The 22,011-nt window shown below is 42.0% G+C and overlaps 1 protein-coding gene across 4 annotated transcripts in view; it reads right to left on the bottom strand.

Moving 5' to 3' along the window:
* The window catches only part of SMARCC1 (SWI/SNF related BAF chromatin remodeling complex subunit C1), a 93,023-nt gene extending 71,012 nt beyond the window's left edge, over window positions 1-22,011 (bottom strand). Inside the window, exons 1-5 of one of the 4 annotated variants that reach the window (XM_074901041.1) lie at window positions 21,867-22,011; window positions 13,339-13,458; window positions 7,097-7,182; window positions 3,296-3,377; window positions 2,057-2,149 (exon numbers count right to left, since the gene is read on the bottom strand). In XM_074901041.1, coding sequence (XP_074757142.1) covers window positions 2,057-2,149; window positions 3,296-3,377; window positions 7,097-7,170 — 249 coding nt within the window. In that variant the 5' untranslated portion in view covers window positions 7,171-7,182; window positions 13,339-13,458; window positions 21,867-22,011. Of the gene's footprint in view, window positions 1-2,056; window positions 2,150-3,295; window positions 3,378-7,096; window positions 7,183-13,338; window positions 13,459-21,143; window positions 21,490-21,866 lie in introns of those variants that run through there. The other 3 variants (XM_074901040.1, XM_074901039.1, XM_074901038.1) reach the window with 3 other exon arrangements.

The raw sequence follows: 22,011 nt of genomic DNA, 5'->3' as shown, positions 1-22,011 counted from the left end.
CATAAATACTTGACAGATTTATTTGAAGGACTTAAGAGCACATGGGGTAAGTTACAGCCAACAATATGCGAACAACTTATTTAGAAGACAGCATCAAAATGAGGAAAATTAAGAAAGCATGAAGATGCGTTGCATTATGGTAGCAATATGTGAAGACTACTTAAAATCAGGGGCCAAAGGGCAAGAGTTCCTACATCAACAAGAGTTCACGGAACTGGGTAAAGGGAGAAGTGCTCTGAGCAACAGCAAAAAAGAAAACTGGAAAGTAAGAAGAATTTAAAAGCCTTCAAAGTGAAAGGAAAGAGCCCTGGCATGAGTGAAGACCCTGCAAAGTGTTTAAGGAACAATAATGGAAATTCTCCCTTCATTCCCCATGAGCTAAAGACTCTTCTAGATATCTAATCTGAGCTTTGTGAATCAGATCAGTACACTTCCTATGGGACTTTAAAAAAACCAACAGATAAACAGGAAGTCTCTCTTAGATGCTATCTTAACTGAAAACAAAGGGATCCATAACCCTACATTATTATAAAACAGCTTTCTGAAAGATGTAAGCAGATTGTGAGGCTTATTCCCTGCCTCTGCTAAACTGAATATGACTGGAAGCTAAAGACATAACAAGATGGAAGAATTATCACAACAAAACGCTTTTCTTGAAGCAGACAGATATAAATGCTCAATCTCACTAGTTATCTGCTTTCAAGTTCCTAAATTATTATTTTGGCTCTTCTCAAAAGAATCCTCAACATTTACAAAGAAAATGAGAAAAAGCACGACTACCAGAAACAGTAACAGCATCTTTATCAGCAGAGAAAACAAACATCTTACTGACACCTCTTTTTCTAAGCCCAGAGATCACAGGAGCACTGTGCTGGGGCAAGAGATAAGCAACTCTTCTGCACAGGCTGCAGTCAGGGCAGCAAGGGCTTGGAAACACCAGACAGGAGGAAGCTACAGGTACTAGGGATGGGGTAGAGGGAAGATAACAGAAACAGGTTAAAAAAAAAAAAATCACCAAGATAGTGAGGAAACATGGGTAGCAACACAAGATGAGAATTCAGAGGTAAGGCAAAGGAAGAAAGACCAAAAAGCAGAATTAGGGATAATTTCTGTATTCAGTTCTTCACATCCCTTTAGAGACAGAGCTGCCTGCTTTAAAAGTTCTTTAAATAATTCATGGCTATAGCATGCTTTGAGTTCACTACAGAATTCCTTTATTAAAGGAAAACTAAATCATTACTTTAACCACAGCAAGCATCCTGAATTAGCTGAATAATTAAGACTAACTTGGGAAAAATTACACAAGTGAAGTTGAGACAATGGTTCATAATGACAACACAGGAAATACATTTAATCTGAAAAGAAACAGCTTACTTTGGCTACAGCCATGAATTATCATAACAGAAAAGGCTATCAGACGATCTGGAGTTCACATTCCAAGATACTTCTCTCAAAACAAGTGAAAAGACTGTTTACATTTTTAGGAGACAAAGGTATTAATCTTGTTCAGTTCAACATCTAGGATATTAAATTACAGTGGCAAGATGTTGACTCTCTCAGAAATATGCTGAGTACCTAACAAGTGAGAGACCCTTGTCTTCTCTTCAGCACAAGCAAGAAAAAAGTAAAATAAAGCAAAAGAGGTAGCGATCATTTTAAGATTAAAAAGCTTTCTTACGCTGTCCCCACATATCTAGAAGAGCTGTACTACACACTGCCCTCCTTTGGTCTCAGATTTGGACCTTCTGCTTTACATAAGCAGGTTATTCACCCTTCAATCAGCTATTGCAATGAACTTGCTGAGACACCATAACTACTTCTCACTCCAACAGTAATTTCAGATTTACTTTTAGAACAAAGTTATGATTCCATCTCCCTGTGAGGGTAACTACTAATGGCATTTTACAAGTGGTGAACTTCTGGTCTTAGGTGACTTGCTGCTGTCTTGAGTTGTCAGACACAATCCAGATGAAACTGATACGCTGAAGCCAGGCAAATCTATTTTATCTTCCAACTGACAAAACATTTGCTTTAAGATATGCTATTTAACAATTACCTGGTGACGTTTGACAATATCCTTCAATTTATTAGCCAGCTTCAATTCTATATCTGGAATGAGGTAGATGGTTGGTCTGCTCAGACAATTGTTCTAGTGGAGAGAATAAGAATTTAATAAAAATTAGTAGGCCACCTGTCACATAAATCAAAAATTTCCTATTAAAATCACCAGTGCTTGAAAAAGCTCAAAAGGAACACAAATCAGCTTGTGACACAGCACACTAACTCCAGCTCCAGCAACCCCCAGGACAGCAGTATTTCCTTTGCACACCTCCCCACCAAAGTTTTATCCTGGGTTTCCTTCTGGTCTCTGCAGACCTTCCGCTAGCTCTGTCAGACACATTATCACAGAAGAAGGGAACAGAACCCAACGCAGCTGCTCTCATGTTCCTGCTTTCACAACATCTTTAATGAAAACCACATCTTTGATTTCAAAGATTTTTTACCAGGCTCTGGAAGACTCTGGCTGAAAGGGAATTTAAGTCCCCTGCATGTCAACTTCCAAATCTGAATCTGTCCTGTTGCAATGACGTGCAGATTCATGCATTTCTATGATATTTGCAGGTACACACTAATTTCATTTTGGATTTTAAGATGTACTGTATTATGTACTAAACCCACCATACAATGGCAATAGTCTTTTATAAGAAGAATATTGTTTCTTTTTGCTGCCCCCCCTATACCCATTTTTAACAAGCACCTGAAAGTTATATCTTGACTGAGCTTGGTTTTAGAGTTTGAAAAAAATATTCTGTAATTCACACACAGCAGTTAAAAAAAATTAACTTCAAATTAAGATTCCATACAGTTGTTATCTGTTCTCTTCTGGTAGTAACTTGTTTGATAAAGCAAGAGAGTCTAAATGTATCCTAACCTAAAAAAAGTTAAATTTTTATCAAGTTGAAAGTCTCAAGAAAGTCAGCAATTGAATGGATATATAAAGAACTAGTTACTTGGTCCTAAGAGTGCTTCTTTCACAGGAAGATGGAAATACCTAGAATGCTTTCTCCCACCTTACAAACACATTTTTCTCACCCTATGCATACCTGCACAATATCAATGAAAACATTCTGCAGTTTTCAAGTGGAAATTGTGACTAAAATAGGTGGGAGAAGGAGGGAAGAGTATAATATTCCTATAGAAGTCCAGGATGAAACTCTTCAGTGAGTCACAACTGAGGTACATAAAAATCCCTTCCCCAAGCATGTGAACACAGTTTTGTATATGAGTCTCTTGCCTGCACTAGTGTTTTCTCAATGTTCATGAACATCTCCACATTTCGATCCATTCGGGATGGATTCTGCAGGTCAAACCTCCGCCTGTTAAGGAAAATTATTTGGAAATATTAAATTCAACTCTCCTCCGTTCAGTAATCAAGAATCTTTCACGTTCCACATAAACAGTGTATCGTGGTAGCTACATAAGAACACTTAAAGCACAACCACAAATATTTTGGCTTCACTTGGCAGCCCTCACAAGCAAGAAAAATCACAATGAACCAAATCAACAAAATGCAACTGATTTGTGAAATGTTTAGGAAAAAATGAAAGTTGACATTGTCCAACAAAACCCTGTAGCAGGGTTGTGCATTCCACTACAGTCACAAAGGGTAAACTAAAACAGAAACAAAATCAAATGCTCACAATGGATTTCAACAACTAGATGAGAAAAATTCATGAACAAGCTCTCACATTTCTCTTACTTCTAGTTGTACCCATCCACCAGTCCCAGATCTAATCCAGGAAAAACACAGCAATTTGTCAGCCTGAGATTTTCTAAACTACTTATCTATTTGAGAACAAGGCACCCCACACACAGCGTACAGATAGCTAACAATCCATGTAAGCATTTTATGATCGTCTTTATTGGAGTCTGGTACTTTAAAGTTTGCTACTTCACTGACAAAGTAATAAAAATTCTTGAAATAAAAATGCAGATTTCAGTGCCTATCAAAAATGGGGGGGAGATAACACAAAATCTGAGGTTTTCTACTGGGAAAAAGCACAAGAGCCCCCCCAGAGGCATTCTGCCATATCCACCTGAACCATGCACATATTCAGAAGTCACAGATGAACCAACTCAAATGAAGAACTGGAATGGTGACCCCCAGCAACGGGAGAGGTGGGATGATAATAGCACTAACACCAGTCCCTCGCCAAATTCAGCACATGCAGGTGTCTGCGCTGGCACTATCCCATGGGCTCACCACCACCAGCCAGGCTAAGCAGGGCTGCAGCAGCCTCTGAAACAGATTCAGGCCTGACCCTTCACAATTCAGCCTTTTCCAAAGCACCGTGGTGTGTTTAGACAATCAGGTTGCTAACTTTTAGATACAGAAGACTACCTGGTGCACTTCTGTACTTCCCAAGTTTTGGAAAAAGCTGTTGCTAGAGTCTGGAAACAGTCTTAACGGGAGTGCTGAGTTGGTGTTCAGGAGTGGCAATACCAGCAGAAGGGATTTCAGTGTATAAAATAAAAAGTACCCTGTACTCTCAACACAATCAAAAAGCCACATGTGTAATTATCATGCAGTGGTCGATATGCTTTAACACCCCCAACTTAAAATACAATAATTTATTCCTGTGCCCATTTCTAACAACAGTTTCTTTTAAAGACATGCTTGTTTCCAGTAACACATCAAATCAATTTTTAAAGTTTATAAATATACAATGAAGATAAACCAAAGCAAGATTGATTTTTAGTCACAAAACCCATTACCATACAACAATGGCATCACATCAATATTACACTACTAAATTAAACAAAGACACTTCAGCTGAGACCACCATTTTTTTCTTCACTTGAGGCTCTCTAGAGTTTTCAAAAAGAAGTTGCCCACGCAGGTGGCACTGCTGAAGTGTTGGGCAGCACTACAAATATTCACTATTAGTGAATGATGGCTTCTCTCCTAAAGCAGTGCTACAGACTCTTCCCTTCCCACTAAGAATATGGCAAACAAGTTAAAAATAATACCTTGCCATATTTATCAGAATCATCTTTCAGTTTTAAAATAAATTTATGACCTCCTTAAATAGCGTTGTGCATGTTGAAAGGTTTACACTGACTTCCAGAAGTAGGGCCAGTCGTGAATAAGTCTGTTAGTTTACTGCACAACACAATAAAGTATTTTACACCTATAATAGACAGGATTTTAAGAGCCAAGATCAAACCACTTCTCCAGTATTCAGCCACTGACAGCTTCACAGCCCGTATTCAAAACATACGCTTCTCAATTTAAGAGTTTCAAGGAAGTGAAGGGAAGGTAAATGCCAAATAAAACACAATCTAGACATCTAATGAAGTCTTCAGTACCGACGAAACAAAGACACTTAAGGCATTGAAGCCTGACCAAAATTTTTTACATTTGGTTGCCTAAAATCTGCATTACATATTTGTTGAATGTCCCCAAATTTTGCTTACTTTTAAACCCCATACTATAAGAGAAGCATGTCAATATATTTAAAAAAAAGCACTTTTTTTAGTTGCTCATTTAGATAAAGTAGTAGAACTAATTCTTCCTATCCTTAGCTTAACTGATATCCTCTGACAGGTTTTAGCAAACAACTACTTGAATTGCAGTGATAGACAAGGTATGTCCAGCTGCACTGGATAAGTGCACTTTTCAGACATACCTATTATGACGAGGAAAGGTACTTCTCCTATAAGACAGATCATTCACAAACAGGTTAAGCAAGAGCGACAATGCATACCATTAAAAAAAAATAATCATATTTCAGGCAAAACACCACATATTATTTGGTTGAGTCAGTGAAGGATACATTCCAAGCTCTAAGTCTGATCCTCAGAGTTAAATTCAAGTATTACTTCCCCCTACATCCCACATGCACAAACACAAGACACTACCCACACTAGTTTTGAGGAATCAACAAGAGAGTGAGAAGAGAGGAGGCAATCACGTATCTTGAGTTTTGCTGACAAATTTCAATGACTGAAAACTAAATTTGTTTGGGAAAGGTTTGAATGTTTAAATATTTGCAAAGTAGGAGCCATTTAACTCCTTTATCTTAAGGCAAAGAGGTAGCAAGACACTCCTGAAAGAGATGCCACACAGAACACTATAAACACATTATCATGTCCTAAGGCGTTGGCAATATCTGAGAAGGAAAAAACCTGAGAGCGGCTTACTCATACCAGTTTTCTGATATATCCACATGATATCTATTTAGCTGATATGAGTATAAACAACTCCTAAAAAAACCCCCAACCATGCAAAAACAACTTTATTTTTGCCTTTTAATTTGCTCCTGTGGGTAACAAACACTGTCAGTTCCAGGAATGCTGTTACAGGTCTGCACAACATCAGATCAGAAACTATTTAAATTCACGTACAAGAACAATCTCTGCTTACTTTAATCTATTAACTTTTCATCCTGTCCTGGTTTTGGCTGGGATAGAGAGATTTTTTTCCAGTGTTCTCAAATACAGTAACTCATGCTACTGCTATCTTGGAAGGAGGATTAGAACTTAAAAACACAGAGGTCAAAACACTACTGGGATGTCACATTATTAGTTTTAATACTAGTGTCAATAGCTACATAGGCAGTGATTCTAACTACTTACACTCTCCATTTATGGAGGTTGATAAGCAATGGAAAATCAAGCATTTATTATCATCTATGGAATGCTTCATGTTTTCCCAGTTATAACAAAACCCTAGACTCAACACAGTAACAAAGATTTACACCTTAAAGATAGAAAACAGTAATTTTAAGGTACTGGTTAATTTGTTCCGCCATAAGGCAATTAAATGACACAAAAAAGCACTTCAAACTTGTAATTAACTCCTAATCTACAGGCTCAAGACCTTAAATTTGGACAGATTATCGTTAAATTTACAAGCGGGGGTGGGTCAAAAAAGCTACCATCAGCAAAACAGGAAAAAAAATTTCCTCTTCCCATCTCCAACTCCCTTGCCTACCCAATTCTCCAGAAAGTATTAAACTTTGAGTAGTTTGCATAGCCATTTCATGTGCTTAATTTCATGCAAAAGGTGTATAAATTGAAAACAAAAACTTACCAGCCCTGTTCATTCTTATATTTGTAAGCAGCACCAAGAATGTGACATAATGTACCTCCAGCTTTGAAATCCATGAAGCATTTTGCCTAGAACCCAAAAGAAAAGTGCAAACACAGTGACATTGACTTTTATATAATTATTTTAAATTAATACACACTTGCTAGCTGAGGTTTAGACATCTAATTTATCAAATGCATAGTTTAATTTTCAGGTGAATCACTTTTGGAGTTCTGCATTCTCCTTTAAGAACGTCTTGAGAAGATCAGATGCGTTTGGTTTAGAATTCTTCACGTTTGCAAGCAGAACCTGATACATCTGTAAGCTCCAAGTTCTTACTTACACAAGTAGCTTGCAAAAAATTCCTTGCATAGCTGTAAAACAGAAATCCAAACTACTCTTTGAACACCCATTTCACAGTAATTAAACCTAAAATTGTAGTTGTCAGCTAAGAAGCTCTTCATCTTAGAAATTAACATCTAAACCCCAGGCTGCAAATTCACTACGGCTCCTCAAGCTCCCTATTCATGTCCTTCGTTCACCACAACAGAGTTGTTTGCCAAGATCTGAAAAAGTCATCGTGCAGATCTGCCCTAAAATACTAAATCCAATTCGTTACTTCACTGTCAACTTTAGCAGAGTCACATATTCATGAACAGGTACTCTGAATTCAAGAGCTCAAATTCAAACAGCAGCACAAGGAGACTGAAAAGTTCTCCAGAGTCCCCCTTCCTTAAAAAGTTTACTAAAAATGCAGGAGTGTTTCCTACACAGAAAGGCACACTTTTCTGATAAATTTTAGTTTGAAATTATCTTTGCTGTTTTACTAATATCTCTGGTCAAGATGTTTGGATGTGCTCAGAAAAACTAAACTACTGTCAAAGTCACCTTAGAAATGGAAGACAACCGGATAGCTCAGCTGAAGCCAGGGCCAGAGAAAAGCAGCACTACAATCTATTTCCAGCATGACACACAAGGTATCTGAGCCTCTCAATATAGGATTTGGAACAGGAAGAAGAATACGCAACAACATTGATAAACTAACCAGAGATAAAGCAAGCAACATGTGACATGAGACTAGAACAAATAAAAACTTTGTTTCCGTCCACCAAGCCTTCCCAGGAAAACAGATTTCCAATATGACTGATAAATGAATTTGACTGAACCACAAAAAAGTGATTTTAAAATAAATTTTTTTTTCAAGTTAAGATTTAAAAATTCCTTTACAAACATGCACTCAAGTAAAACTACCCTGAAATACTCCTTTCTACTGATCGCAAGGCCAAACTGCTTTGGGCAAGTTTTATACAGGATCAGGAGGACTTTTAAAAGGCTTATTAGGGCAAACATGTCCATTTCCCATGCAACTTCAGATATATTTAAAGCAAGCTGTTCTGACAATAAACTGAAATAAGGCAGATTCATCAACCTAGCTAAGCTTCCACACCAGAAATGTATATTCTGCCTTGTGGTGGGGATCCCCCACCACTCAGGAGGAAGGACTCCGCTACAGAAATGTGGTCCCACACCTCCCAGCCCTGGCAGAAGCACACAGCAGCCATCTCAAGGGCTACTCTGGACTTGACTCCTTCTGATGTTGCTCCATTCAGCACAAGATACCAAACTATTTACTAGAATAGTAAATGAAACCCATCTTGCTAAACATATGGGCCAGGATTGGTCTATTTTGTCTTTCTAAATAAAAATAAAAAACTTGTACAATTCACAAAACAGAATTTGGGGAGCTGTTTAATGCCTGGGCTCCGGTTACCAGTGGCTTTCTGCAACCTGCCTTCTGCTGGAACTAGAGAAATCAAAGCTGGAGACACCACACAGACAACAGCCTTCCTAGCAGTATTTTTACATTAGGACTGTTTCTGATCTACCTTCCATCTTACTTTTTAGATAAGAATAGGTCATTTTCTTTAAAGTCCATTATATTACACCTCAGGAGTATTTGCTAACACAGAATGAACACCAAATCACAGTCTTAGCATTGCTGACAAGCATTCTAAACTCATTCTGCAGCAAGGCAGCTAAAATGGTAGCATGGGATCTAAACAAAACATTGCCTTCCTTGGCTCTAGAGCTGCTAATGGAAAGCAAAGCAGTTCTGTGAGATATCAAATACACCAGTGTCCAAGAACAACATCAAAAAGATCCTTCATAAGCATTCAACAAGAACAGAACTGCTCCTGGTCTGCCATCTGTTTAGAGCCCTACTGTGCACAGAGAAAGCATTAAAGAGAGCTCAAAGCTGCCATACGGGTACTTGCCAGTTTACAAGCCACATGCATTTCAGGACTATTCTTAGCAAACTGAAGTCCTCTATAGATGGAGCAGTCCCTGATCAGAAGCTCGAACTAAAACAAAATGTTTTAAACACGCTGAATGATTTTATTGCCATAAGACTTGGCTCCAAGCATACAAGTGTTGGTTTACAAACATGCAAGCAAACACAAGCTAAAAAGAAAAATAAATCTCTATGTGACGCTAGAAGACCCCTTGTAAAGAATATTTTTGCAGCTTATATGGAAGTTGCTGTTACTTATCTTCAGCTGTCCTGCCTATGTATGGCCATCCAGAATTGACCTTTCCCTTTGCTGACGTGCCGCCTGGATCATGCAACTGGATTAAACTGCTACAGCAAAGCCCATCTCATCAGCATTTTGGGAAACCCCTGATCCTACTGTCATACCCAACGTCCCCTACTTCAAGTTCAGGGGGTGCTGCTGCTGCTTTACCTTCATCAAGCTGCTTGTCAGCAGCCCGCATTGCAAGATTTAATGACAAGGCCACATCTTTCTGCATTATTGGGGCAATTTGGCAAGGCCGTCCTGCAGCCTGGCACAAGGCTTAGCAATCCAGGAGTCCCCTTTTAACCACTTTTAGCCACTTTTTGGAAGTGTCAGCACACCCTAGCAAGACCTGCTCATCAAACTGTGGTTGTTGCTACTAGCATAAAAGGAAATGGCTTTTAACAATTAGACAAAACCCGTTCCGCAGAAGAGAGACAGCGGTCAATAAACCAGATTCCCTTCAACATTTTAACCCAAAACATAACAAGTCAATTAAGATCAACGGGCCTTTTGATGTCTTAAGAGTTAATATCTTAAGACAGCCTTTATTTGAAACATGCAAAACTGCCTTTAAGAATGTTCATTGGCTTTTTCCTTTTTGTGCATCAGTAAGGTCAGGCAATATGCATTTAAATGCAATAATGAGAAGCCATGCAGAGAAGTCAGGCTGTAATAGTCCTTCATTACCTCTAGATCTACTAGTGCTCTAGACTCCGTACTATACAACATCCTTGCCAAGAACAGGACCTTAAGCAGAAAATTAACAATCCTCTCTCAAACAGAAGGTCTAATTTTATCCACTTAAAGCACTGAGTAAAATGTCTGAGCTTTATTTCAACAGATGGAGTCTGCAGTGATTCAGCTGCAGTCCAGGTCAGAGAGGTTTCCCTGGAATACTGATGGAAGAGACCAGGTTCCCTTTGTCACTGACTGCTCCAGCGTCGCAGAGCAGACACTTCAGAGAATAAGCATGAGGTACACTGGATAGGACTTGGAAAATTAATATAAAAGCTCTCATGTGAGCTGGAAGAACAACCTTGGTTTGACATGGTCTCCCATCAGCGAGTGCTCCTAGGGAGCCACATCTTGATGGTTTTGCAGCAACGGCAGTTCTCAAAACCAACGCTTAATCTCAGATAAACTGCACTGAGAGAGGAAACGCTGCAGTGTGTATTAATGGAGAACAGCATCACGCAAGGAACAGACTATTAACAGCAGCCTTTAGTGATGGTAGTTGTGAGCTTAGTCACAAATTGAGGATTTTTGCAGTCACCTGCAGGTGCAGCACTCAAAGTTTTGATGGCTTGGGGGTATGCAGGAGTACAACAGAAGACTGGCAAGGAGGATTGTAAACACACTCAAGTGACTTGCAACTGGGGTGTCAAAAAATATGACAGTAATTCTTGTTGAGTTCTGTGTGTTTGACTGTGTTTAGATAACACAGGCCTGTGACAGACTCAGAGGCACATTATCAAACTTCCCTGAGATTCCTGCCCTGCTGCGTGAAAGATCAAAGCACAGTGAAAAACTACACTTGCGAAAATCCCTGATATACAGGTGGAAGCAGCATATTCAAGATCTTTTCTTTCCTCTCCTTTTTCTGGCTAGCAAGGACTGAGCTCCATGGTGCCTCTGCCCAGGTGCTGCTGCAGAGATCTCCTGTGTCATGAAGTAATAAAAATAAATTTACTCTTTGTATTTCATCCGTGGATTTGTGGTTGTTTCTGCATCCTGCCTGTGTCAGCTCACACAGGGTAGTTTCTTTTACACAAGCATGACCTCCTCCTCTTCAACTTCAGATCCTCCCTCACTAGGAACATGGTAACACTGAACAGTCACTGAGATAAGTACAAACTTCTAACCTCTTTTAGCTTCACTCGGTATCTTCAGTTGAAGTCTGCAATAGCTTTTCAATATATTTCTGGAGATTACCAATGTCACTTAAGACACCCCTTCCCTTCACCTCCCCTCTCTTCCCAAGTCAGACATAATCCTGTAGAACCGAAGCATTCTGCACGTCTTCAAAGTGCTACGGTAGAATAACGAAGCCTCCTTGGCAGCCTGAATGAGTAGCTTAACTTACATGTCTAGAAAAGTGAACACTAACCTCACCTTAAGAGTACATATTGCATTTTCTCATAAAAACAATATAAAGGAAGATGTACTGATGAGTTGTCTTCTGTCGGGAGTAACTGAGAGCAGAGAGATCCAACTGCTGTAAACTTAAGCGGAGCAAATTTGATCAGACTAGACCTTCGAAACAGCAAGAACAACATATTTACAATGCCATGGAAATCTTTATTGCCCATTTTTAAGATAAGACAAAGTGATTTAAGACTGGAGAGCACTCAAATGGTTTATCAACTTGTTGAATATCAGTAAAGTTTTATGGTCTACACTGCCATATCAAAATAAAGCAGCACAATGTTCACCTCCTTCCCTAAAGCTTTTCACTATCACTGCAGTATCAGGCGATCAGAATGGAAGATACGGTGAATTACGTCTTCATGGCACCTTGTGGTGCTTCTGTGTATACTCCTAAGCACCACGAGACTCACCCAGTCTGAAACCCTCTTTTCCTGAGGAAAACCTGCATGAATTCACACTCCTCACAAAAGTAGTTATCTAAGCAAAACATCTGGGGAAAAAAAAAAGCCATCGTAAAATCATAAAAGATACTCTTCTGTAAGTGGTAGACCAAAGAAGATAGTGCTTACAACAGTTTTCAGAAAAACTTAAGGAGTTTATGATATTGTAATCAGTTACAAATACTTCTAACTTAGTACGTCTATCTAAACAGAACCCTAGACTGCACGACCTTAGGTTCCCCATAAGAATTCTGTGGCAAAGATAAGCAAAGACCTTCCTGCCTTGGCCCACAATGCATCTATGACAGCTGGTGTGGCCCACAAAACCTGCTCTAAATCGGCCAGCTGGGTGCTTGATACCACGCTGCAGTCCTTGCCCTTCACAACCAAAACCCCCTGTTACTTTGTCCTTACCATTTGCCACATCCCTCTTCTCTCTACCAGCTGTTTAGACTTCACGCTCATTTGGACAAGATTACTTTGGTGGCAGGCAGCATTCCAAGTGCAATGGGACTGATCTCTGAAGACAATCACTAGGGTACTACTGCTTAAAGATGTGCCAAGTTTGAACTTTAAATAAGCAACCCTTAAATTGTTGATCCCTAGTGACCGGAAAGCTATCCCAGACTAATCAGGTAACTATGTGCTACTAAAGAACATGGTAAAGCCACTTTTCAGTGTTGACAGCACTAGAAATTTGAAGTTTAATCAACAGAAAAGCCCAATGGAAACTTGTTTGCTTTGGAAAGTGCATGTCATTCAGGCAGTTTAGGATGCATCAGTCCAAACAGATTTGACTTAAAGATTATGAGCGTGCCCAGAATCTTAATAGAAATTAAAATTTTTCCACAGGATTCAGTAAATTATTTCCAAATGTATAGAAAATAAGCTGTATTACATTGAAAAATCTGCTTTTAAGAAGGAGCATGCTATTTCAACCCTTCCAGAGGGTGCATCACCAAAAGCCTCAGCCTAAGCATGCATCTCCCAATCTCCTGGAAGCACGCCAGCAGCACAGATACTGGAGGAAGAACAAAATACGCTGCTGTAAGAGCAGCGGGTTAGCCCCAATACTCACAGGAAGCTTTGTAAAGGCAGGATTGGTGACATGTTTTCCAAAGGCATCTTCCTGGAATTGCAGCAGCTGCACCACCAGTCCAGCCAGTGTTTTATTGGTAGGAGCATCTGCTTGAACATACTGAAAGACAAATAACACAGGCTTACTTGGGCTAGAGGATAATAAAACATGAAGACTGGTTTACTAATTCCCCAGATCACTTTATCGGTTGTAGAGCAGTTTCAGATTTAAGGATCACCAGGGAGGTGTGTGGGGGGGTGCGCACACACAGGAGAAGCACCAAGCACAAAACATTTTTCAAGCTCTGGTTTTAAAACACAACACATATCTGTGAATCATCATCAGTTTATCACAGCCAGCAGTATTTTACGGATAGAGATTAACTACTTCAATCTGATTTGTAGTTCCTAATAAAGGAACAGACTAATTCTGGCCCACACTTACAAAAAGCTTTCTACAGTAACTTTACAAGCTCCTTCTGTGATCAACTACTACACTACACCTAAGAGCATCCATCTGGTACTCTACAGCGTGTCAGGTACAAACAGAAAAACTGATCCAGACAACTACACATGCAATGCTTTGCAACAACCTAAAGATTTCCCAAGGTTACACTTCTAATAAAATACATATATGTAAAAGGGGAAATCACAGCATGGAATATCAAAAAAGTCCCATAGCTTCTGAGTTTTCATTACTCCTAACATTACAATATTCACTTAAGTGGATGTAATCTCCTTACTGTGCCAGAAGACTTCTAAGAGTGGAACAAACATTACTGGTTCATGTAGATTATGGAGTAATATTAGCTACCTTATTCGTTTACCTGGGTAACACTATAACTACGAGGCCTTTGCTCTTCCCTCAAATCAGACTCTTCTAAAGCCCCTTAAAATTTTGAGAGCCAGAACCCTCAAAAGTTTAAAGCAGTGGTTTTAAATCGCAGTCAAATCTGACTAAGCTTTCCAAATCTGTGTAGCAAAAGATACTACAGAGACACTGATTTCCATGACACCTTTACAGTATCTGACTACCTGGAGACACAAGTTCCTTCATCACTTCTTAAGAGAGACAGACGTATCTATATCTGAGAAACTAAACCTCTGCAACTCGGAGGACACAAATACCTGTAAGACTCCCCAGGTGTCCTGCCCTGTGCATAAAACCTAATCTAGAAACATAAGCCTATAAAAACCGGAAGGATAAATTTCCAGAGCTGCATTTTTCTTAGCCCTCTTCCCTCCCCCCAGGAAAGGCAGGCAACTGTGACAATTTTATCCAATTACTAACTCCTATCAATTCAATTCAGCTACCACAGCAGCAATAACAGTCAGTCTTTATTTCTGTCAGAATCCAGTTGAAGATAAAGACTTTTGCTCTTAGGCTTTTTAAAAACCTCCAGACCCTCCCGCTCCTCTGAGCTAAGCAACTATTTTCTTTGTAATTTTTGGACTAGGAGCTCTGGGTGCTGCAGCTGAATTCACCAGAGCGGTTTCGGCAATCTTTTGTTGGAATTACAGATCTTATGACAGGATGGCAAAATGGAGCACGTGACTCAGATGCCCCAGTTAATCCAACATCTTTACTGAAAAACCCATCCTAGCCTCTGCATCAGCTTACCAGGTGCTGCAGCTCAGCGGGAAGCCTGCCCTTCTCTTGCCTTTGTTACAAGTGGTAAAATGCTCCAGCAGGGAGGCACAGAATAACAACTAAACCCCCACTGCTAAATTTAACAGAACCCTTTTTATCAGTGTCCTAAGGGTTGCCAAACCAAGAAGAATGGTTACCAAAATACATAGTGCTGTGTATTTTTATACCCGTTAATAAAAGGTTTATCTCCTATTATTTTTTGTAGAGTTTAAAACTAAGTGACTATCACACCCACGATGCACGCAGATGGAGCGTACCAATGCTAACAGCCCTAAAGCTCCCACCATTCTGCATGTTCAACCTCTGCACCACCACCTTACACAAGTCTGAATAAAACTCTTGAGCTTTTAGTTCTGCTATGCCAGTTATAATGCACTCAAACAACTGTAAATTCGAAGGTGCAACCAGAACAGGTATCTGCTAAACTACAGATTTGGGATTTGCACAAATGTGAAAACAAAAGCATAGCAGGTCAAGTGCCACAGTTCATATTAAATAATCCTGTTTCTACTACCAGGACAGCTTTGGTCTCTGACACATTCACATGCCACACATTAAACATGTTCAAAGAGCAAAGCCATGCTTCCAAAGCCCAGCAATTTAAGACTGTCTACGCACTTAGCTGTAGCACTTCCTCTAAATACATATCTAAAGCAACAGATAGAATTTTTTTTCCCAGTAAAACAGAGTACTTTGTAATAGTACACCTTTAGTTTTGCATGGGAGCCATACTCCAGGAAGATTTAAAAAAAAAAATATGCAAAAGTAGCTTTTGCATGTCTCCTCTGAAGCTACACAGCCTTCATCATTCTGGCAACACTGAATAGAGAAAAAACCTCATAACCACTGCAACTCATTTAATGGGGAAAAAACCTCCGTAAAGCTACATTTGGGGGTTTTGTACAGGGTAAAAGTCTTACAGCTTTTTTCACCAAGTTTAAAGCAGTTAAATTTTAAATTAATAGAGCACCAAGAATGCATAAAATGCAACAAGACAAAGCCCTGATGGCTCCTACTAGTCGTGAAATAAAAGTATAAAGCAATTCTGTACTTATGGCCATCATTTAAAACAACCAAAAACAACCCATCACCAATCCAAAACCTTCTTTAGGACACCTAGAACAAAACTGCCTTCAGCATCATCCTCTAGCTAATGTTCTCTCAACTTCCAGTTTGAGGATCCCATGAATCATGGGAAGATTATTCATGAAGATAACCAGAGAAGGAATTTATTCTTCACACAAACAAGCCAACAAAAACAGACAATTAAAATCAATGTGGAAATAGTCCAAGTTTAGGGTTTTCTAGTAGGGTTTCTTTGTCACTTCTGAGAGTCACCAAGACAACACTGCCTGATGTAAATACATGATGACTTGCAGCACCCAGCAATGAAACTGCAGTCAAAAACTGAATCCAGAAGAGGTGGGATTCTTGTCTTGACTTACTGTCAACTTCCAAACCTTTTCCTTCAGAAAAAAACAAACCCAAAAACATTTATATGACGATATACCTCAGATAGTCTATTCTTACACATGTGAAATTTTTCAGGCACTTATTCCTTTACTTGTAGATCCTATTTTTACCTCTTGCAGGAGGCTGGAAGCTATCAGAAAGGAAAGTATCATCAGGAACCCCTGATTCTATTCTGCATTGCCACTATCTTGAAAGTTTTTTTCACAGGAATTTTATTCATTTGCCTGAGGCTCCCCCTAAATGGTAAGTGAAAAAAAAAACCTTCAAAAGGAAACACAAAAGACTCATCTCAATCACTTATGCACACTAACCAGCAATACAAACGGATGTTTAAATTAGCAAAATCAGTAAGATGATTTCCTGATCGATGCACAGTGGTTTGAGGGGACCACAGAAGACTGAAGTCACAACATATCTGCAAGTTTTCCACTAATGTCCACAGCAGACAGGAGCAGGGGATGATTTCTGCAGCAAATAAAATGTTTTTAAACAACGGATTCCAGAACACAGAAATTACTCCCTATTCCTAAACACACAGCTTTGGCATAAGAGGATTTTGTTCAAGTGCTGAAATACCAAAGTCTCATTGACACAGCAAAGATTTTTCTAACATTTCCATGTTAATTCAAAATACAAAACCACCCACGTACCCTTCAGCAGAAAACATGTACGGTCAGAAGTCTTTTGGTGTAACTCAAATCATTCAAGAACAGAGAGAAAGCACTAGCAGAGGAAATCACTCTTCACCAGCAAGATTTGCCATCACAGCTGCACTGCAAAGCCTTTGTCAGAGGCACAAGGGACAGATTCGTGTAGCCGGTTTTGATGTGGTTACTGACCTCAAATAACCACATTACAGCTCTGTGTTGTAGCCCTGATGCACAAAATCCTTTCCTTCTCTCAAAACAAAGAACATTTCAGCTCAGATCACTAAAGGACAGGGAAAGGAAAACCAACACTAAAATACTTTGATTTAGGTTATAACCCTTGTTCCTTTTCTAAAAGGCGAGAACAGAAGAGAGCTGCAAACAGAGAAAATCCTCCTTCAGATTAAATCAAAGTCAGTCACTGAAGAAATACCTGATAAGGTTAGTTAGCACTGATGCAAGAAGTCAGAGTCAGCCGAAAGATAACTACAAATCCTCTAAATTCAGGTGGTGAACTGGCAGGTGGTCTCCAAACAGACATCTTTGGGCATAACAACTGCCATTTCCTAACAGCTGCCAAGAAGCAGCTTGTCCCTCCTCGCTGTCAGGCTAAGGATTATTAATAGAAGGGCATAAAGGGATCCCACGCTGCTGCCCACCATTATTGTCCTCTGGCAGAACAGTCGTGCTCCACCAGCATCAGTCCAACACCTTACAACAGCACTGTGCTCCAGTAACGCAAAAAGAAAACTTATTATTCCACCCTTGAAGGCACAAGTGGGTTCCAGATACTCAACAAACCACCCAAACTTCCAGGTGATACCACCTCCTCATACTCTGCACTGTTTAGCATCTACACGCTCAGCTCATGCTGTCTTCTCCTCTAACTCACCCTCTACGGAAACACTCCAATTGTTCTTTGAAAAACAAAACAAAACACCTTCCTCCCTGACCTTCCCCCAGAAAAAAAAAAAAAAAAAAAAATCAGTTTTCCAACTCTGTTTCAGAGGGGCAGGGCACAGCTTCCAGGGCCACTGCCTAGCTGACAATCCTACAGGCCAGTATATTGAACTGGATGAGATGAACACACTGGCAACAGCCCTTGGGGACTCCAGCTGTAAGGCCAAGGTTAGTTTCTGCATCCTTCATAACAGGTATGAAAAAAAAAAAAGCCCCACCAAACTATCTCAGGAAGATATTTTAAATACATGAAATAACTCTGCTTTATGCCATTTTGAGTAATTTGTTGCTTAATGGCAAAGAAACTGTCTAAACAATGCACAGTATGAGATCATTGAGTAAAAAGTGATTTGCCCAGTTTAGTTTTGAACTGTAAATTTCTACATATAGTGGCCACCTTGATGTCACCAGAGTTACTCTACCCAAATGCTGTGAAAGCCTGACAGATCCCCCAGCCTTGAAAACCCCAGCACAGACCTGTTTCCCACTCACAGGGAGGAAAGGCTCAAACAAGCCTACTGCAGTCCAAGGCCTGGGAAGAAGTGGGGGACCTCCTGCAGCTCTCAGTGCAGAGGAATAGCACAAAACGACTTCCATGACTTCCATACATCTCACACACACACAAAAACAGGGCTCAGAAGGAAGTCTGGAATAAGTAATTTCGTTTTCTGTCATGTTTGTTGTCACTAACAGCGTTCCTTCTATCTTTACAGGCATTCTTTACCCACCCACCTGAGCCTCCCCCAGCACAAGGTCTCTTTCTGCACGTCCAGGGAAGGCCCTTCCTCCCTGCCAGCACTTTAGCTAAGAAGAAACAGACCTGGAAGGTTTGTGTCAAGAAACTAGTACATCCTTTCATAGCAACACAGGGTTACAAAACCCACATCACTGCTCAGCAGATCCTAACATCAAAAAAATCTCTGACAGAGTGACCACACTGCGTAGGGAGCCCACTCCTCCTCATCAACAATCTCCCACGCTACTATTTAAATCTCGTTTTTAGTTGTAGAGACATGCAGAACTCTCAGATATTTGAAGACTTGTCTAATCTAGAGACAAGAATGAGAAGATACGTAATTGCAATTCTCTAACTCTCTCCTTGCCCATCGTGACTTCTGGATCCTTGACTGAGCTCACTGCTGCTTTTGGGATTCTGGTCCCCAACATCCCCAGAGCTGGACACAGCACCTACTACACCCAACGGTTTCATCACTACTGAGATGTACACATACCCATTTTAAAGAGTATAAACTGGACAGAAGTCAGCCATAATCGTTGCATACTTTTCTGAAAGAAGTCATGCACCTACAGCAAGATGAACATAGGTGTAAGATGAACCAGAGTCTGTTTACTCTCATCAAAAAGGTATTAACACTTCCACATAGAGTATTATGGATACATCTTTAAATGCTAGTAGTAAATACCAGTTTCCTTGTCTCCCAAAACAATTTTCCAATTTTTTAAAGGATTTTACACAGCAGTATCTTGAAACTCACTTGCCCAGTAAAGATGATTTCTTTGCCCAACTCTATTTCTTAAACTCTGAAAGACAATTAAAGCCAACTAATCTTTATAACCAGTAATTCTGTGTAAACTAACCATAATAAAGGAGTTTTCCTTTGGCATACAAAATGAAGGCTCCCGTTCTGAACTACAGATAAGAGGGCACACCAGGCTAGTAAGGTAAGAATCTCCTTGTCTAGGTAGATTCCCAACAGCAAGAGACAATAAATGTTCATGCTTTTAATAAGGTGACTTGCTCTTCTGCAAAACGGCAGGTGCCAGTTCAAAGTTATTTCAAGAGTTTACTGTCGTCTTGTTGGGTATTCAGTTATGAAATCGAAATGAAAGAACGCTCCTTCTCATGTGTCTAGAAACAACAAAGCACAACCAAAACAAAGTCAAACTAAAGACATATTTTTGTATTACAATTTCCTTATCAACATAAATAGCCTGAAACAATGACCTCCACCCCACCGCGCCGACTGAACCGTGCGAACAAGCTATGTGGCAGGACCGGTAAAACACCCCTCTGAAAGCGTGATGGTTTTTAACCCGGATCAGTTCAGACACCCGTTTCAGAGCGCTGCCACGTAAATATCCCAATCAACAGCACCCGCAGAGTAACGGGCAAACTGCTCCGTGGGTTACCCACACCAGACCTACCGAGGAACGGACTGCAAATCTCGGGTCATCAGAGACTAAGGCAGCTTTAGGCTGTCCCGCATCTCTCCTCGACATTGCTCTGCCCCAGCTAATGCTCTTCCTAGGATTGCTGCTACAAAGCTGTATAGACAGACATACCTGCCTTTTGTTAAGTTCACATCGGGGGGGTTTTCAAAGCTTAGATGTTGAAAGGAAGTTACAAAATCATCACACAGGAAAAAACACTTGAAGAGAGAGCAAAGAAACGGAGAACAGAGCAAACTATGTGGTGGAAGAGGACTACAAGGGCAAGACATAACAACGACGCTAACAAAAAGTGAACTTGCCGTAAGCGCTAGTAACACACACAGAGCTTGTATCGCGCTCCAGATTCGGTGAAACGCGGTTCTGCACGGCACAAATGGCTTTTTCTTCTTTTTTTTTTTTTTTTCCTCTCCCACCCTTTTTTAAATACACCGACGCTTCAGGCGTGCGGTTTAAGTGAAACCCGGATAAAATGCTGGCAAGCTAAGACGGGACTTGCCCGCACAAGAAAAGTTACGGCTGCAGCTCGCCTCGGTGTAAACATGGACGCGGGCACCGGCCGAGCCACCGCGTCTCTGAGGGAGAGCGGGGACCCGCCACAGGCTCCCGCGGGTGCCGCTGCTCCGCCTGGAGACCCCTCCCTGCCGGCACAACCCCGGGCCGCCCCGGTTTACCCCCGGCCGCGCTGCCGGGGGGGCCGGGCGAGGCCGCGGCTGACAAAGACCGGCGGCGGTGTCGGGCCTCCCCCCCGTCTCCGCTCCCCTCCGTCCCCTTCCCGCCTCGGGGAGCCGCCGGGGAACTCCCCCGCGCCCGCGGGAAGGGGCCGTTAAACCGCAACACACACACACACACACACACCCCCGGTCCGCCCCCGCCGGGCCGCACCTTCTTGTAGTGCTTCCCCAGCCAGACGCGGACCGAGTCGAGCTGGGACACCGTCTCCGGGCTCTCCCAAAACTTCCCCGTGGGGCCGCCGTCTTTCCGCCGCGTCACCGACAGCGCCGCCAACCCGGGGCCGCCGCTCACCGCCACGGCGGCCGCCGCCGCCGCTCCGGGCCCCGTCCCGCCGCCCGCCGCCACCGCCGCTGCCATTGTTACCCTCGCCGAGCGCCGCCACCGCGGCCCTGCGCCTCCCCCCCGCCTCACGCCGCGCATGCGTCGAGCGGCGGAGGCCCCGCCCCTCCGGGCATGCTCGGGAACACGCTCCGCCGCTGCCGGCCCGGTGCGCTCCGCCGGGCGCGGTGCGGCCCGCACACACCGACACCCCCCCCACACACCCCCACCCCACCCCCCCCACGGCGTCAGGCCTGCGGGCGCCGCCGCCCTCAGCGCCCCGCCTCCCCTCCCCCACGCCGCCCCGCCGCCATCTTGGCGCATGCGCGGGCGGCCCTGTTGCGCATGCGCGGAGGCTGCCCCTTCCCGCCGAGGCTCGGCGCATGCGCGCTGCGCCCGCCCGCGCTTAGCGCGGCCTCGCCGCTCCGGACGGGCTCGGAGGGAGACTCCGAGCCTCCGAAACGGGCCCTTGACACCCTCAGGCGGCCGGAGAGGTCTCGCCCTCTCTCCGCACACGCTGGCCGGGCACAGCAGCCTCCTTCCCTCCCAGCTCACCTCGTGGTGACTCTTCACAGCCCTCCTACACCTCAGTGCTGCTCCAGCAGCGCCTTCAGGACGCGGGAGGGTTTTTAACGCTGTTTAAATGTGTCCCCTCTCTCGACACCTCCGCTCGTCACTCCAGCACCTGCACGCAGGACCA

This window comes from Athene noctua, chromosome 2, assembly GCF_965140245.1.
Source record: "Athene noctua chromosome 2, bAthNoc1.hap1.1, whole genome shotgun sequence".
In the NCBI taxonomy this organism is placed as follows: Eukaryota; Metazoa; Chordata; class Aves; order Strigiformes; family Strigidae; genus Athene; species Athene noctua.
Note: the sequence above shows the minus strand (reverse complement) of the source record. Positions and strands in the feature narration are given on the sequence as shown.